Genomic DNA, 20,008 nt, shown 5'->3' with positions numbered 1-20,008 from the left:
TAGGGTTGTGGAAGGTATTCTCTGCTCTCCATTCAAATAACCTTTTTGTTAGCATGTTTAAGTTTCCACCATTTATTGCTGGCATCACACCCAAGCTATATATTTTGCACACCGTCCAGCTTACCCTCATGTTTGAAGTCAATTGAACTGTATCTGTGGAAGGAATCCAGAATTAGGCCCTGTGACAGAATTCTCCCAGTCCCTCACCTGGCAATAGGGGAAGATAAACTAAAGCCCCATGCTACCATTCAGCCCAAGGCTCTTTCCTCAAGGCGGGCTTTATTAATACAAACAAATTAAAAACAAGACCAAAGCTGGTTGGAACACTCGGTCACAGCCACTACCCATCGTTCAAGACTGCAGCAAGCCGAGAGGAAAGAAATACACCCTTTCTCTGGATAGCTGCACCTCTGCTTTAGCCCCACCCCAGGTTACCCATGTGATAGGCAGGGAACCCTCTTACGCATGGGGAGTTAACAAGCACCTTTATCCATTGTCACACAGGTGCTGAAACCCTGTAGGGTCCTTATTGCTGAGCCAGTGGGACCTGCAAAGGAAGGTAGGGGCTGGGACAGTCCGGTCTCATGGAAAACAAACTAGAGGACAAATCAAGCCTGGGGAGAAGGCTAAAGCTAGGGTTTAGGTAATGCTAATTTTGAATTACCCTATTTTTGTTAACAGAACAAACCCCTACAGGAAGATGACTTCACTTATTAAAATGAGTAGGTTGTTTGGCAATGGGAGGGGCCTTCTGCAGCTTACAGGCTCCAATTCTATTTAATGTAATTCTATTACATTCCAGTGTTGCTAACTTTTGTGATTTTATCATGATATTTGATGTTTCTCTAAAAGCCCCAGCTTCTGGAGTCAAGTTATTAGATGAGAGTCTGCTTTTGGGTTTTAAAAGGTAAGTTTCTTACCCTCCCAACTGCATAGAAAACCTTGAGAACCCAAAAACTCACAATGTATCTCCTTTGAAAATTTCATTATTTCTGGGGGCCTGACTCTTGCTCCTTGAACACTGTGGGTTGGCAATACAGATATTCAAGTATCAAGGAAATCCATCCCTGAGGAGTTCAAGCCATGAAATTTCAGGCTGCTGTACTAGTGGAAGACTGAGCATTTAGACACAGCTGTAATCAATGTAGTGTTAAAAGAAGAAATAAGAGCAATTTTTCTACGGTATTTTATTCTGGTTGCCTCCTGCTCAAAGACAAAATAATAAAACCTATTCATTGAAATCTTATTTAACTGCTTCATCTCTCCACAGTAATTGATTGGGTTTTAGACACTCAGCCAAAGGATATAATCAAATCAGGTTTGCTTAGTGATCTCCTAAGTAATCATGACAGAATATGCACAGTGTCGGAAAACTCAGTCTGTACGCTTCCTCTAACTGATTAAAAGATTTGGTCACTTAAATTTTTCCATTTAGACAATTAAGCTGAAGAGACAACAAATACAGTGGACAGATTGAGAGCAATAATGGATGGTGACAGACTACCTTTTTATTTTTTTGTGGTAAAGTGAATTATTAGTTTGGGATATTTATGTATTATAATAATTAAAGGTTTGTTCCTGCTCCCATTGCCAACTCCTACTCACTTCACTAAGACATGAATAAGCCCTTAAAAAACACGCATGTTATCCCTGAGCCCTGTGAAGAAACTACAGTATTAGCATATGACAACGTGTACACTGCGCTTAGGAAATCCTGGGCCAAGTTTAATCTTGCCTGTCTCTGAATGGAAGTGGTATTGAAGACAGATCACCCCTAATTGCTTCCTTTCACCAATGCAGGGCATTATATCTACACAAGGCATAATGCCTCCACAGATGATGGAGTGAGCCAAACCACACTTTTTAAAAAAGGGACTAAAGCTGCAGAGTTTAACGTGCCAAGGGCCGAGCCATGGCCACACTCATGCATATGGGCTTTAGGATGATGAGTATCATAACCAATGCTAGCCAGCGCCCATCTTGAGTGAAGACAGCCAAACTATAGCCATGTCTTGCCAGAGGAGTGGGGGTGGGACTGTCATCATTTACTTCTATGGGTATGTCTATACTGTAAAAAAAAAAAAAAAAAAAAAAAAAAAAAATCCTGCGGCAACAAGTCTCAGAGCCCAGGTCAATTGGCTCAGGCTCATACTACGGGGCTAACAATAGCAGTGTAGACATTCAGGCTCAGGCTGGAACCTGGGCTCTGAAACCCAGTGAGGAGGGAGTGTGTAGAGCTAGCTGACAGGGCCAGTCAGGAGGGAAATACATATTACAAGTATTTTACTAGCATTGGATACAAAACCATTACCACATGAGTCTCCAACAGCACAGATGGTAAATGTGATGGGTTACCTTCCACTCCGGGGTGCCACCTGATGTACTGGAGTACCACTGAGCCTGCCTGTTCCACCAGTCGGGGCTCCTTGTTACCACAGTATCTGGGCACCTCACAACCTGGAATGTATCTATCCCCAAAATAGCCCTATGAGGCAGGGCAATGCCATTATCCCCATTTTACAGATCGGTAACTGAGGCACAGAAACTAAGTGACTTGCCCAAGGTCACACAGGGACTCTGTGGTGCAGTAAGGAATTAAACCTGGTCTTCCAAATCTTAGGCTAGTGACCTAACCACTGGACTACCTAGGCTGTACCTAGCTCCCCCAAAAAACTGGTCAGAAAGAGGTAGGGATGACCCTAGATCACTGAAATTTGCTACACATCTGTTTTTCAGACTTGTATCCGTGTTTTTAACTGCACCTGACCTGACAGCTGAAGAGACACTCCTCCTGTTCATACCGAAGAGCTTACTAATTAGACCCATTTCATCCAAAGCAAATAACCTAGAATGTTTTTCAGCATAGTCCTCTAGAAAGTGATTTCCTTGCACTCAGTTTGTCACCATTAGCAAAATCCGTTTTCCAGCATTACTATTCATTAGTGCTACTCCATTTCCAGCATTATTTTAAAAAGTGACAAATGGCTCCACAGAGCTATGAGTTAGAGTCATATGGCGGGTGTCACACTTGATGATTTATCCCAATTATCATGCTTCCAAATTTACTCTCCCTTGGCGTCTCTGATTCAGCCCCATACTTCAAGACACAGACTCCTGCTGATAGAAAATACTGTAGTTGGATTGTTTTGGAGGGGAATGGTATTAAATTTTCTGTAGTAGAACATGAGGTACCAAAAAGCTCCGTTTGGGTGGTTTTATTGCTTTCTATTTTACGTTTATGATACGCCCCATCTGTGTTGGGATTGGATACACAATTACACACACATCAAAATCGCTCCTAATGGCACAGTTACCATTGCAGAATTAACTGCACCATCACAAACTGAAGTCTTGAAAAGAGAAAAAAGAAAAAAAACAAACCACATTTTGTTTCTTAGCTACAGAACAGTTATGACATACTGTAGAATAGAGTGGGAAAACAACACCCATTAACTATGCCATATGAAGTTCACGGTGTCCTTTCAAACCATGAGGTGTGGAGAGCCTATTTAGGATTACAATACCAATTAAGGCTCAAGTGTAGATTTAAATAGGATGGCCAGTACAGAATGTTTGAACTTAGCATTTACATTGTAGTTATCTTCAAAGTCCTTTTCAAAATGACATCAATCGGTCTGCACTGCGACTGTTATTTAAAATACTTTTACTCTTAAATTTACAGACTATCAGAATAGGGGGAACAACTGACACTCAGGGGGATACAGCTGTTTTCACAGGATGATCTTGAGATGTCCAGCACGCTGGCAGAATATGAAAATGAATGGTGTCTGTCTATGTGCTCTTGGGGAGAAATAATACCCAAGCTAAGTACAGTTTGAACGGTATTGAATTAGTTAATGGGATAGAAAAAGAACGAACAGTTGAGAAGTTGAAATAACTTTCAACTCCTCCTATCCATCACATTTTCACTTCAGTGTTTTTATTTATACTGAGGGTTATGTTCTTTCCCACCAGGCTTACCTGGCCCTCCCTACTCAGGCAAAAAAATTCCTGCTGAATACTAAGAAATTTTTGCCTGAGTAAGGAGTGCTAGTTCAGGTGTTATCTTAAATTGCAGCTTCCGACAAAGCTCACGCCCCTCAAGGAACGATTAACAAGACCATCCATCTTGGGACGGGTACTTTGGCATGCGTGCGCACACAAAAGAGAAACCCAGTTTCATACAATCTCAAACATATGAACACATTCATTTAACACTTCTGTGACCCTGCACCATGGGGAAGTTTACTCATTTTTTTCAACTGAATCAGGTTCCGAGATGGCGTATTAGTGCTTGGTATTTTTTCCAGTGGACTTTACTTTGCAGGTAGTTTTTTCTTGCAATGTTAAGCACAGCATGTTCAGTCTCTTGGCTAGCTCCTTTATAGCCTAAATGTCATCTTTCCAGATGAAAAATGCTTTGGAAACTCAAGGATGCTTTTGAAATTATTCCCACCCTCACTATCGAAACAGCAAGAACATACACTGAATTAATCCTTCCACCAAATTCTCAGGAACTATAAAAGGATCTTTTAAAAAATATATCTTTTTAAAATGTCATATAAATAAATTAAAAATTAAAGAAGGCTATTAAACCACATTTATCATCATATTAATCTTTTCTTACTCTGGATGCAAAATTTATCAATCTTTGGTAATGAAACACCTTAAACTTAAAAACCTCCCATTTGCAATTGTAATAAGAAGAGCACTGAGGTACTGACCGTGCAACTGGATCTCCATGTGCAAGCACATGTCCAGTTGCAATATCTAGGCTATGTGTTACTAAGTGTGTGTACACAGCACTCAGCAGATTGTCAGCATGCAACAAATCCGATCTAATTTTTGGAATTATTGTTTGAGTTTTTTTTTAAAATAGGTATGCTGAGTTCACAGAATTGCAAGCAGGTCTTTCTCTCACGCTAAGAATCCAGGAGATTATAAACACTCCAATTAATTCACCAAATGATAGAATGACAGTCCCCAAAGTAAATCATCATCAGTACTTTACCTCCAGCAAAACACACATTTGTTTGCACAAGCCAGGCTCGGTGTGGTCTCCATGCAACGGTGACTTTCAATGCCATAAAAAGTATGTTTGTAGCAGCCTCCTCTACCTCGCAGCATAGACTAGAAACAGAAGGGGGGAAAAAAGCCACATAGAAGTTTAACACACAGTTTGCAACCAAATGATGCAAAAAGCAAAATAATCTAGAAAAACAAGATTTGACAACATTTCAGCTTCCTTCATAGAAAGAAATAAGACAATGGATCAAACTTAATTCTTACTCCCATTATACAGGAGATCAAGCTAGATTATCACAATGGTTCCCTTCTGGCTTTACAACCTATGAACATATGAAAATTCCAGTGTAACTGACTTCACTAGAGACTTATATCTGTGACTAATTAGCCCAGTAACCTGAATACCAATAAGGCTGCTTAAATTAAGCTTCCTTTTGCCAAAGAATCCACAGCAAAGTCAATGCACTGGAATGGAGATCAAGTCCCCAATGCTGTATTAACTATAATACAGCAACACCCAAATATCTTTACAGGCATTTCTTCAAGTTTTGCATCATTTTTGTTTTTAATACAGTCATATCAATGCTGTATGGTTATTTGTTCCCCTAACAGATCTGTAGCTTCAATCATCAGCCACTTTGATGTTCAAATCCATCCATGGACAGATTCCACAAGCCAGGTTAAATGTATGCAGTAGGTCACAATAATGACAGATATAGTCTATTTGAGAAAATTCATGGCAAGCAGATCAGTGTACACTGCAGCAGCTTATGTATGTGCCTATATAAAAAGTTTACATCAGTGCTGGAAAATTCATGACTCTCCTTTACAGGAAGGAAACAACAAACAATGCTGTAGCTTAAACATCATTTTTTCTTGAATAGTATCATACCCCACCACATCTGTTATTAAAGCTTTTAGCCTTACAAGAATACTCACTATCAATAACCAACAGGTCAAGCCACTTAGCTGTAAACTTAAGGTAACTTTCTTGTAAAAAGTTACTACACATAGTAACAAAAACCAATTTAAAGGCTACCTTATTAAACATCCACTTGTTTTAATTCTCCTAAAAAACTGCTTCTTTCTCAATCCTAATTTAAATAATACAAACCCTCTTTTACACCAGGAGTCTGTTCCAGGAGGACTGCATTATCTCCTTAAGCCTGGGTTTGCAGCATCTATCCGAGCGGTTCTCAAACTGGGGGTCATGACCCCTTTGGGGGTTGCAAGGTTATTACTTGGGGAATCGCGAGCTATCAGCCTCCACAACCCTTCTTCACCTCCAGCATTTATAGTAGTGTTAAGTATTTTCTTAAAATGTGTTTTTAATTTATATGCAGGGGTTGCATTCAAAGGATTGCTGTGTGACAGAGGTCACCAATACAAAAGTTGGAGAACTACTATTCCCATAGGAATTTGCAGTCTATTTAGAATGTATGTTGCTTGGGACAGAGATTGTTTTTGTTTTGTTTTGTTTTTTGGCACAACACATCAGATCAACAACAACGAATGGGAAAGGATTGCTATCACTATCAAGAGGGAGAGAGGAATATAATGGATTAACTTTTAAACCAAACCCTTTTAACCTAAAAGCCCCGGTGATCGAAATTAAAGTTTCATCCTCTTAGAGAAAAAGAAAATACAGCTAACGCCTAACCATTACAGTATAATTATGCACTTAGTGATTTTTTAAAAAAGGGTTAAAAAAGGTGATTGTGCCCCCTGCCTTCAAACAGGTATTAAAGTACTTTTTGTATTATCGTAGCACCTAGGAGTCCTTGGACCCCTTGCTTGGTGCTGTACAGAACAACACAGAACAAAAACACAGTCCCTGCCCAATGCCATATGTATGGATTTGAGAAGATGCACATCATTTAAGAGAGCCAGATCGTGCAGATGGATATTCTGAGATGCCCAGAAATACACATTTTTCATACCTGCCAATTCTTTTCTGTAATATGGCAAAGCATAAATACGTCTAATTAGTTAAGATGGCACAGTACAGCTTGTTTTCTTTAATAAACCTTAGGCCTACTTCTGCTTTCCACTGGTTTGAATTAAAATCAATTAAGATACTGTCTGAAACTGGTAATGTAGACCAGATCTACACCACACACTTCGGAATAACTACGTACTGCCCCCATCCATTCCCAAATTGTACTTCTATACTTTTTAATGGGTTTTATGTAATATTGCTTGAAGCGATGGCACTTTAAAACAAATCAGTTCTCTATTCTTCGCTCTCATTTGCGGCACTGACAAAATCGGAAAACTTTTTCTTTAAGTTTTTCGCTGCCTGCTAGTATGTTAAAAACCACAGAAGGAACATTTTAAAAAGTAATTTTACAGCCCACTTTTTGCAATCGATGCAGTGGTCACCAAAAGCATTACCAGGATCAATATGCCTTACAAAACATTCATGACAGTACGGCAGGGTGCACTTTAAACCATTCAGAGGTGCAGATATTGTGATGTGAGACTTCTCCATCTGGCATTTCAGTAAAAACTAGATTCAGCCACCCATGTTGGTAATCATAATTCAAAGAGTTCTTTTCAAAACAGATCACGCTAATCATGCGCCAAAAACAGACACACCAGGGAACTTATCACTGTCATGACTCCAGAATTAAAGATGTGTCAGCACGTTCACTAAAAGTGCTTAATCCTAGAGTTTATAATTCTGAGAAAGTTTTAGTAAAATATATCCTGAATTTGCAAAATTCATAATATTCTCTGTTAGGAGACAAGGACAAGGCAGTACAACCACAGAAAACCAGAAACATCAGTTAAAGGACAAACTGGTCTGAATACCCTGCTACAGCTATTACAATGGAAGGTGTCATCCTTGCTTTAGAAGATCTTGCCTCTGTGGTGCAAGCAGTCTGCCCAATTACTTTTTCATGCTATATATTACTGCAGACAGGAGCTACAACAGGAATAAGCCGCAGAAAGTGAGACTACTAGAGAGTGGCTCCAACTTCTTTGCGTAAATCATATTTCTACTCTTCACAGCAGGGATTTAATAAATCAAAATGCAAAGTGACATTATAATAGACAGCTTAAGATTTGGTTACAGAGAATATATTTTCAAACGGTTATTTTGGACAGAGAAGGGTCACACCTGATTTAGGTCTCTAGATGTTTATTTTTGTTAGTTTTGCAACCTTAAAAAAAAATAAAAAGGTACCTTTGTCCACCGACAAAGCTTCACACCGGAATGGCTTCCAATCAATTTGTAACCTGGACAGAAGAAAGGGGAGAGTTAGTTCCATTGATTTTAAGCTGCAGTAATTGGCACACAAAATTAATCTAGTCTCTGAGCATTAACATCTCCCATCCCCGCTAGCCACCCCTAAAAATTAAACGTGTTCAGATGATGGATGTGACACAATACTAGGGCTTGTCTACAGGGAGAGCTAATGAGCTGCAAGCCAGAGTGTGAATCTACAGCACACTAGCTTGCTGCACACTAACTCGCCATGTGGCCCCCACTGCAAAGTGCACTATGGAACTTTTAGTACTCTGTAGTGATGTCCACGCAGCAAACTAGTGCTTGGGGAGCTCGTGCGCGGGAGATTCACACCTTGGCTTGCCACACACTAACTCTTTATGTAGACACGCCCTACGTTAACATGGTGGAGAAACTTAACGCACACATCAGCAATTCCCTGCATTAGAGTTATTTCATTGATAGCATCAGCCTTGTTTTATTCTCGCGAGCCCAGATCTCAGAGGGAAAACCACATGTCACCCAAAACTGACTCCACCTCATTCAGGATGGCTGCTGATTGTTTACAAATGATGTATTTATATTGCCCAGTCTCCCTCTGATGAAAAGATGGTGGCCCCAAGACGGGCCCATGTAACAGAGTGGCAGACTCTAGGACAAATCACAGTGACAAAGAGTCTGTGTTGAGGCATCCGCTATTTAGGCACATTGTAACTATGGCCGAGTCACAGCAGCAGGCAATCCAATTAGCTCCAAACCAGTCATACAGAGGATGGTATCTCCTCTCAGGCACAAAAGGAAATAGGGTCTAGAACACAAAGGGTCTTCAGGAAAAACCCTGGGAACAGCTAACCCTGGTGGAGGAAAGCTTAGGCAGAAAGGGGTGAATCTGGACTAGCTGCATGGTGCGAAGTCCAGGTGCTCATAGGTTTCTAGGGGAGGGCTAAAGAGTATAAAGCAGACTTCAAGGTAGGAAGACCCTTCCGTCTCATAATGTATCATCTAGCCCCTCAGAAAGGTGCAGGAATCAAAAGCACAGGTTATACCCAGAACAAGACTTATCACACCTCTGCTCACCTCTTCCAGAAGCTTCTCCTACACTAGTGTCTCAGCCCAGTTCTGAAGGGAGCACCTCAAGAGAATGATTGTTCCATCTTCATGCCCTTTCAACATAGACTCAAGAGTACCAGCAAATGGCCTATGTGAAGTGATATTTGTTCACTAAAACGCGGCAGACACCAACCCAGGGCCTCATGTAGGCCTCTAAATAGCCCGTGTATGTCATTCTCCAAACTGGCCAGACCTTAAATTAGAGGCCTAGCAGTGACTCTTCCCCTGGACAAGGGAAGGGGATCTTCTTCAGCAAAGTTGACAGACCAAGGGGAATCATAGCCACCTCTCCTCAGCCCACTCATGCCACAACAGGGATAAGAGATGGAAATGGAAAGGAGAATGATGGGCTTGGAATGGAAAGAAGCAGGAAGGAAGCCTCGAGATTTTAAACTGGACTCAGGATATTGTGAGCCAGATTCTCAGCTGGTGTAACCTGGGGTAACTCCATTGTCTTCAGTGGAGTTATGCTGATTTACACCAGCTAAGACTCCAACCCTATATTCTGAAGATAATGTAAATTTGACATCACTTCATGACATTGCAACAGTACTGACACACATTTCTTCAAATTCATTGGGATGAGGGGAATAATTAGATGATGTTCATTAAGCTCTAAGCACTATTACCCTAAATAGCCTACGTTAGGTTATTTTCCTCTTTGGAAAAAAAAAAAATGCTTAGATACCCAAATGTCTGTAAGATTTAAATTCTCTACGAAATGGGCACAAAGAGATAAGTGGGATTCGGAAAGCCCACTTGCATAACTCAGACCAAATGCAGAGCTCTTTACTAATCAATGCAGACTGGACACCCACAGACCCAAAGGTTTACCTCAGCTAGCTAGTTTTTCTTGGTTAATTCCAGCAGATGTTTATGATGTTTATCCTTTTAAAGCAAATAAAAGTTTATGAATCAAGTCCTCCTTCCTTCCCAGAAGCATGAGCTAGATATAAAAACCTACCATTTGGCACAAGGAACCATTCGGCACACTGCCACCCAGAGCGAATCAAAGAGTGGAATTAGTGTGTTTATTTTACTTTCTTCACTTGTGAAGTTATCACACACACCTCATTGCCACGAGGCTCAGGGTGATGCTCCATCCTGATTTACACACCCCTGCAGACTCCAATGAAGTCAGTGCAGAATTAAAATAAGAGTAAGAATGTGAGTCAGATGTACCAGCTACAAGTAAAGCAGCATGATACACTGCAAGCACAGAAGGAGGCTGTGCAACTGTCTATCCATTGAGCATATACAGCACTCAACAGGCTATTCCTGTTCATAGGTATTGAGCACCCTTCACCTCCTTTTGAAGTCAATGGGTGAAGAGAGCACTCAGAACCTCAAAGGACTAGCCGAAAGCATGTTACGTACACAGAAGTTACACAAAAATTAATTCTGATGGACAATGAACTATTGGCTGCCAAAAATCCTATGGGCCAGAATGAATTACTTCAATGGAGAAAGACTGTGCCTACCCCAAAGAGCTTACAGTGAACAAATTGGAGAAAGTTCAGAGAAAAGCAACGAAAACGATTAAAGGTCTAGAAAACATGGCCTACGAGGGAAGATTGAAAAAATTAGGTTTGTTTAGTCTGGAGAAGCGAAGAATGAGGGGGGACATGATAACATTCTTCAAGTACATAAAAGGCTGCTACAAGGAAGAGGAAGAAAAATTATTCTCTTTAACCTCTGAGGATAGGACAAGAAGCAATGGGCTTAAATTGCAGCAAGGGAGGTCTAGGTTGTACATTAGAAAAAAATGTCTAACTGTCAGGGTGGTCAAGCACAGGAATAAATTGCCTAGGGAGGTTGTGGAATGTCACTGGAGATTTTTTAAGAGCAGGTTACACAGACACCATCAGGGATGGTCTAGATAATATTTAGTCCTGATGGACTGGACTAGACGACCTCTCAAAGTCCCTTCCAGTCCTATCATTCTATGAATGGAGCTATTCCATTTTATACCTGCTGAGGGTCTGTCCCCATCTTTTTAGGAAATAACACATTTTGCCAATGTATTTGGGGACCTGTGTAGCCCCCAATTAACATTTTAAATGTGGGATTTATTTTCACCAAAACTACATAGAGAAACAGAGTTTAGGGCCAGAAGTGACCAGATCACCTACTCTGACCTCCTGTGTATCACAGGCCACCACCATCACCTAGCACCCGCATGCTAAACCCAACAACCAAAATTAGACCAAAGTATTACACCCCTCAGGAGACTGTTATACACCACAAGCAGAAAATAGCAGGAGCCAGATGTGCATCAGAGCCCAAGGCCCCCGCAATGGCAGGGAAATGATTAAGTGAGATATGCCCAGATAATCCTGGCAAGGGGCTTACACCCACATGCTACAGGGAAAAGCAAAAAAACCCAAGGCCATATGAGGCATGGGAGCCTGGTCTAGTGGATAGGGCACTTAACTGGGAGTCAGGAGACTTGGAGTCTATTCCTGACTCTGCCACTGCCCTGCAGTGTGACCTTGAGCAAGTCACTTCGTTTCCCTGTGCCACTTCTTCCCCTCCTGTCCTGCGTCTGTCATGTCTGTTTAGGCTGTAAGCATTTTGGGGTAGGGACCTCTTGTTAGGTTTCTACAATGCGTACCACTGTGGGGCCCCGATTTCAATTGGTGCCTGTAGGTACTACTGTCATTCATTTTCATTATTTGTCTGAGTAGAACCTACCATGCATCTTCTTCCTCCCTTCCAAGAAGGTGCCATTGGCCACATTTGTAGCTCATGTAACTCCACAGAGCTCCCATGCCCTATTTTTTAAAAAAAAAAAAACATTTTACCCATTCATCAGGTGCCACGTGCAGCCCTCCATCGACAGTTTTAGGAGAGATTGATTTATTTTCTCCAAGACTACAGCACCGAATGTCAGTAAGAAAGTCTCAATATTATTACTTTTTTTTAAAAAAAAGAAATACTATTATATTAACGTTTTACTGAAAATAAAACCTACCTGCCCAAATCCCCTGTTGACCAGTTCACGGTAAAGAAAAAATTAGATCCATCTTAAGAGATGTTGAGACCCTGGGATCCTGAACCTACAAGGTTTATTTCCCTTGAGTAAGGGCCACTGGTGCCAAATTCACTATGCCGAGCACCTGCAAACCTCCAATAAAGGCAATGGGGACTGCACGTGCCCAGCACCTCCTAAGATTTTGCTCAACATTTAAGAGAAGCTGAAGCTCTCAGTCAACTTTAGTGATGAAAAGTATCTGACTCATCTAGTTGTCCTGTGCCAGGAATTATACTATTGGAAGAAATAGCACAGAGATCTGCAGAAGTGCTTAAAAGCAATTTATGTAGCCAAGCTCTTCACCTGTTGTGTTGACTGTGTGGAAAGTTTGGTGACAATTGCCCACTCAGCCATCCTAATGGTTTCAAGGACTATAAAGTAATGGCAAAGTCCTAAGCCAAATGAAACCCATCCCCATGCAGGTTAGTGGCTAAAGTTTAACAGCTCAGTACGGCTATTTTAACGAGTAAAACCATTCCTCCAATTTCTCTAAAGCCCATTTATCTATCTCCCATTTGGTCTACCAATACCAGCAGCAAGCCAGCCTAAGTAACACAGGAGAAAGGAGCACAAAGGACTGTGCATCCTCATGATTAAACTATACAGGATACGGTAGCACTTTTTGTGGATGCAAAGGAGACAGAATCAAACTGAGGCTCTTCTCTCTCATTATGTTGTGTGTCTGCTACCTGAACCATACATAATGAACTCTTCAGTAGCCCAGGCCAGACACCTTTTCCATCAGCTGAGCCAGGTCACGTTCACTGTTATACTTTTTTTGGTTCTGTGGTAACTCTATTGATCTTCTTTCCTATTTGCAATGCTTACAATGGCTGTTTCAATTAAATGCAGCTACTGGTCCCAGGTAAAAGCACTCAGGGCAAGCCTGTGCACAGATATTCCCAAGGACATTCTGAACATATCCAACTGTTTTCGCTAGTAGTTTCAAAGTGCTAGCAAAGAAATTTCAAGTTTCACATCTTCCCAAAACACTTATAATGAGATACAGGCTTAAGCTGAAAGTTTAGCTTCAATATACTCCAAATAAAAAAAAATGCTTTCCAGACAGCACTCTCTTGAATCACAACTAGATGGATTTATGGTCATAGCACTGCTCAAAAGAAGTACACATCAACACATCTTTAAATGACCAAGTATTCATGTAAGTCAAGCCCATGAAATACCTTTATCATCATAAGCAAGATCATAATGAAATCAACAAAAAAATTTTTACTGAAAGCACAAGGACTTCAAAACTGGGACTTTGTACCAAGTGAGCCTTCTCTAGCTGATGAATTCTGAAAAAACTAGAGCTTGCCAAACAGTGAATTTCAGTAATCAAGCCTAAGTGTTATAAAAGACGTGAATTATAGCCTGAAGGTCAGCTTTTGAGACAAATGAGTGTCCTCTGGCTATAATATTAAGAGGATAAAAAGAACATTTGGTAATGATCTGTTCTGACAGCCAGACTTTCAAAAGAAGAGACAGAAGCTACATTACAACTGTCAAGCAGCAGGGTGTACACAGTGAAAAAATTTAACCACAACTCAGACCCGAGCTGCACCATTTTTATCAATGGATTTAAAAAACAAAACAAAAGACCATTGTTTGGCATCCATACAAGGATCGCATCCATACAAGGATCACATCCTACATTCTCCATCACTGAGAATTCGTCACCAGTGAAATGATAGTGTGTGTTCTCCATTACAACAGCATGTCATCCATGGGAATTGAAAACATCTCCAGGAAACTCAGATGTTCAGGCCTTGTCTGCACTAGGAAGTTTTGCCACTTTAACTATACCGGTATAATTAAAAAGGCAAAACCCTCTTACTGTAAATGCAGTTATACTGGTATGAGTGCGAGTGCTTGCCCCGGGAAAAGCTTAATATAGCTCGGTAAGTGACGTACGCTATACACCAGGATGAGGTACCTTTGTACCAGTATAACTGCATCCATGCTTGAAGTCGTACTGTTAACTGTATCAGTACAGAACAACACCCCTCATAAATACAGTTATACAACTATCCAGTGCAGACCAGCCCTAAGTAGCACAGAAACGTTGGGCACACCACAGTGGAAGGTCATTACACTATCAAAAAATTGTTTTGCCAAAAAATTGAAAGATGTAGGGCTGTGAAATTAAGGATTTAACCATGACAGACTGAGCTAAATAAGCAATTGAAATCACCAGGAGGTGCAAGAGCAAAAAATTAGCCACGCTCCCCTATAAGGAAGAAGTCATTGCAAGCTCTGGTGAAAGCAAATTCAATGTAACACTGAACTTGAAAATCAGACAAATTCAGAAAGAGCTGCTGTGAACAGGGGATAATAAACATCCAATATATTTGTGTGGTTCTATTAAGCAGTCTCCTTAAACACACACTCTGGTTTGAAGTGACTGCTACCTGTTAAACCCGACACTCATAGGAGAATGTTCACAGGAATAAAGTTTCCCATTTGCTCCCACAATGCAAAAGTGGAGCGTAAAAGGGTTGCAACGTAATAAGGTCACTAATACAATAGTAATTCACCTCCAACAGCTACCACACAACTGGGGTACTTAGCAAAGATTACTTGGCAGAGAAACCAGGGGTGCATGTGGGAAAGAGATCACAAAAAAGGCTGAAAGGAAACTACTGGAATTAAATTAGTATTTGATGCAAAAATATGAACAGTATCTGGTAACTGGATAGGTTGGCCAGTCATACTGGTGTTTATTAAACTATAAACACACACTGGATTTTGTTCTGAGCTCTGACCAGTATCTCATGGCTGGGGGAATGGGGGAAATCAATCAACACAACCAGTAGAAGGCCTAGTTTTCACAACATCCTTTTTAAAGCATTTTGGGGGGAAAAATACTTTAAAAATAGGCTTGTGGGGTAGGAAGCTTTCAGGGCCTGATCCTGAAATATTTTCCTATGAGTAGTGCAATTGACAGAATGACTCCCAATGAAAGTGTTTGCATGACAAAGGGTTGCAGGACTGGACCCTGACTACGAAACAACTACAGCTTAAATACCTGTGATTCTTTGCCTCCCAACTGAGCTGCTAAAATGTTGCTTTGAGCGCCTAACGTCCTCTGTGAATATCAAAAACTTATGTTTGCATTTTTGACGTTGTAAAAACCTGCTATGACTAATAAATACAACCTCTCAGGCCATGTGCATTAGATACAAGCGAACATATGCGCCTAGGTGTCAGAAACAGACCGGGAAATTGACAGTGATGAACTGCCAGTAGCTGCAACAAACTCCAGCCTCAACCTTAATTTACTGACCATAAAATATCTTGCAAATTTTTAAAATTTCAGTGTCCAATATGATACTGTTTTTCATTTTAATCAAAGCCCAGATCCATCTTTATATTACAAAATTGCCAAACTAGCGGAGCATATAAAACCACCGATGTATCAGAGCACCATTTCCTATCAAAGTGTCTGCTTGACAAATAGACTGCCACAAATACCACTTCAATGTTTTCATCTATATTAAACTAGTACTGAAAAAACCTCATGCTTTGTGCAGGTATAGACAGAGCAAAGTGGTAACCAGGACCTCTCACAGAGCTGCTGCAAACGTTCTTGCCACTAACAAAGTAATGTCTACTGAATTTCCAGTATTTGGGTGGAATGAAGGAAATTGCCCTACAACTATCACAAGATATTACCCAGTAATACACCTGGAACACACCAGCAAGAGCAAAGCCAATATGATTTTACATACAATAAAGCAAATACAACCTCAGGAGGAAACAGAGACAAGAGATCAAGTGAGGAATCTTTTGATTATTGCAGGACATTTAATTTTCCATCCTTTTTGTAAAATTAGCTCTCCAGCCCCCACCCATAAAAGACCGATGTGATCACTAGTTGTTTGCAGTGGTGTCGTAGCTGTGTTAGGCCACATCTACAGTAGTGAGCTTACAGTGACATAGCCGTACCACTGTAAGATCACTCGCATAGCCGCTCTATGCAAGCAGGATAGAGCTCTCCTGTTAACATTAAAAAAACCCACCTCCACGAGCAGCCGTAGCTATGTTGATGGGAGAAGCTCTCCCGCCAACATAGCGCTGTCCACACTGGAACTTCTGTCTAAGTAACTTATGTCACTCAGAGGGGTATTTTTTCAGACTCCTGAGCAACAAGTTACACGGACATAAGTGGTAGTAAAAAGAAAAAGTGTACTTGTGGCACCTTAGAGACTAACAAATGTATTGCATGCATCGGATGAAGTGAGCTGTAGCTCACGAAAGCTTATGCTCAAATACATTTGTTAGTCTCTAAGGTGCCACAAGTACACCTTTTCTTTTTGCGGATACAGACTAACACGGCTGCTACTCTGAAACCTGTCATAAGTGGTAGTGTTGACATGGCCTTAGTCCCAGGACATTAGAGAGAAAAGATGGGTGAGGTAATGCCTTCTACTGGACCAATTTCTGTTGGTGAGAGAGACAAGCTTTCAAGCTTACACAGAGCTCTTCTCTGGGCCTGGGAAAGGTATTCCTAGCATCACAGCTAAATCTACAGTGGAACTGATAGTTTAGCATAAGTACTTAGCACACATTCTAAGGTACCATTCAAGGTGAAGTGGCCTGTTAACACCCCTGCAGTCATAGGACAAAAGGAAGTGGAATTAGCAGGTTACACATTGTTGTAATAAGCCATAAATCCAGTATCTTTATTAAGACCCTGATTTTTAGTGTCTAACACAGCTATAAATTTAAGCTCCCAGGCTCACCTTTTGAAGCGGTTGTGCAGGTTCCCTTTGAGGATGAGGACGAGAAGGCAGATGGCAGTGTTTGCCAAGGGGTGATGTGATACAGTGACCACTGATAGCAGGAGCTGGTGTGTATTTATCATTCTATTAATGAAAACTCACCCTTACCTGAGCCTCTGGGTGCACTCACCAATAATACCACTTAGCTCTTACACACTGCTTTTCATCAGTAAATCTCAAAGCACTTTACAAAAGGAGGCCAGTATCATCATCCCCATTTTACAGAGGGGGGAACTGAAGCATGAAGAGGTATGCGATGCTTGATGGAAACTTCAGAGCATGTTCTCCGTGTACGCCTGTGTGTCAGTTTTACTGGCTGCTAGAGACCAAGTTGTTGGTTTTTTTTAAAGCATCTCTTTCCTCCAGCTGTTATTTCATGAACTGGGCAAATTTATTCTTATGTCTAGGACTTTTTTCAACTTCTAGAAAAAATAACCACACCCCTCCTATTGTCTGGGCAGACAGTGTTATGAAGAATGCAGGGAGACTTTTATCCTTGCCTGTCTCTATGTCTACAACCTGTGTTTTGTCTAAGTCTAACAGGCCTCATGACTTCCAACCCTCCCCCCAGTAGTCCCATCCCCTTTCAAAAAACCAATATACCTAAAATAGAAATAGAAAGAGTCCAGTTCTTCTCCCCACCAGTTTTACATTTGTAACTTCATCCACTTACACTGACGTAAGCAAAAGGTTAATCAGGCCCACAGAATCTCGATTATTACCACTTTCTGTGCCACTAATACTATGCATCTAGCCGAGCAAATGAATACAGTCACTTCTCCATGAGCTCTTGGCAGCTCCCACACCATGACCCTGCTCAGCCTCAGTTACTGCTGCTCTTAGGGTGTTATTTCTTTAACTGTATATTCCATATTTATTTACAGATACACAAATTCTTTATGTAAATTTAGCAGATTTAGAGCCTCGTCATCTAAAACCACTGTATTCTTCTGCTTACAGGCACTTGAGTGAGAATAATTTTATTTTATGTTTTCACAACTCATGGTTAATATTTCCGCAACAAACATTTGAATTCTGTTGTTCTATCTATAGCATACATTTTAGTAGCTGCGCTATTGTTACCAATACATAACCCAGCCGGAAGACTGCTAGCACTCCCTGGAGTTCAAGGGCTTTATTGTCCTCTTGATGCACAGGGATTTCAGGCTTGGGTATCATCCCCAAGCCTGAAAGATGAAAATATAACTTTAAGTATGCAACCCACACAGGGGTACATCATGCTTCCTAAACCTATCAGTGACAGTGTCTATGCAGAATGCAGCATCACATTCACAGCACATTTAGCCTTTATCCTTTAGCCAGAAATTTCAAAAGGGCTCAGTACCCATAATCAAGTTCAGATTTTCAACAGAGCTCAGAATATTGGGTGTTGGACCCTTTTGAAAATCTGGCCATCCGAATCAACAATGGGAGCTCCTGAGTACTTTTAAAAGTCTGGCCTCAACTGTGCATGCTGAGCATTTGGAAAATGGACCCTGAGCTCTTCCTGACGTCAACACCTGCACATCCCACACATGCTGAAAATCTTAGATCAAAGCACTTCACATTGACATCCTAATGGGATGAGAGAGCACCAAAGACGTTACAGGACTGAAATAGCCCCTGCTATTTCAGATACTGCGTTCTCTTCTATTATTTCTTTCCCTTGGATTTCTCTTCTACCGAGGCCCATTAAATAAGTAACCAATTTTCTATAACGTGATGATTCTTTGACATTAGAGAACAGGATGAGAGAAAGTACACATACTATTGAAATGGATATTCCCAATCATCTGGCATTTCCATTACCATTCAGCTAACAAACAGGAAATTAAGGTTATAATTAAATGCAACATCATCAAGGATGAGAAAGCAAGCCCCATGAAAGTGAGGACATTCTGGACATTATTAAGGCTCAAAATTCTGCTCTCATTTACGCTGGTGTAAACACAGAACAAATTCCATTGGACTTTCCAGCCAACAGAAGAATTTGGCCCAGGTTGCTTTGTAAGTAACATTACCTCAGCCACATTGTACTAAATATATACTGTGCAATACACAGTATATACACACACAGTGTGCATATATTACACACACACACACACACATATATATATACCCATACATATACTGTATATATACACACACAGTGTGCATATATTACACACACACACACACACACACACACACAGTGAAATACACATGGATAATTACTCAGGCAGCTAGCCCACACTAAAGCCAATGGTTCTGCAGCTTCTTTGCGCCAGTCCCCAAGCTAGCTCGACTGAAGATAGCTCAGGTAGATCTACACAAGCTGCAATCACATCCCATGACTAAAACATAGACCTAGCCCAAGGTAACAGAGACACGGAAGGAGTCTCATTTGGAGTTTCTCCCTGCTTGGGTTCTTAGCCTTATTTTTTTTGCATTTATATTCCCACTGGTTTAAGGTCCTCTTTACTGTGCCCTTCTTAAGCACCGTAAGACTGTAGCTACAGTCCTCACTATAGACTTCAAAATGGGCACTGTGGGGGGATCATGTTTATGGATACAAAAAAATCACTTAGAGACGAATCTGCTTACTAGACAAATGATGATTTTTTTTTTTTTTTAATTCCCAGCCCTCACCCTGGGATCTGCATGTCAAGATGGGTTCATTCTGACTTGTCTATCGCCAATAATAAGTAGTCTGCAAATCAGAAAAGTTCAAATCCCATGAATAATTCATTAACCAGAACAGAATACAGCTTCCTATGCCACAGCTGATTTTGTAGAGCTAGCAGGATAGTGTAAAAGTTTACCATGTTTTTTGCATTAGTAAAA

The 20,008-nt window shown here is 40.8% G+C and overlaps 1 protein-coding gene across 2 annotated transcripts in view; it reads right to left on the bottom strand.

Moving 5' to 3' along the window:
* Positions 1–20,008, bottom strand: part of TYW1B (tRNA-yW synthesizing protein 1 homolog B) — a 130,271-nt gene that overhangs the window by 83,518 nt on the left and 26,745 nt on the right. Inside the window, exons 1-3 of one of the 2 annotated variants that reach the window (XM_074974758.1) lie at positions 12,062–12,141; positions 8,216–8,268; positions 5,012–5,130 (exon numbers count right to left, since the gene is read on the bottom strand). In XM_074974758.1, coding sequence (XP_074830859.1) covers positions 5,012–5,130; positions 8,216–8,268; positions 12,062–12,068 — 179 coding nt within the window. In that variant the 5' untranslated portion in view covers positions 12,069–12,141. Of the gene's footprint in view, positions 1–5,011; positions 5,131–8,215; positions 8,269–12,061; positions 12,142–20,008 lie in introns of those variants that run through there. The other variant, XM_074974757.1, reaches the window with a different exon arrangement.

Source organism: Natator depressus, chromosome 17 (assembly GCF_965152275.1).
Source record: "Natator depressus isolate rNatDep1 chromosome 17, rNatDep2.hap1, whole genome shotgun sequence".
In the NCBI taxonomy this organism is placed as follows: domain Eukaryota; kingdom Metazoa; phylum Chordata; order Testudines; family Cheloniidae; genus Natator; species Natator depressus.
The sequence above is the reverse complement of the archived record's forward strand: the minus strand, read 5'-3'. Positions and strand labels throughout refer to the sequence as shown.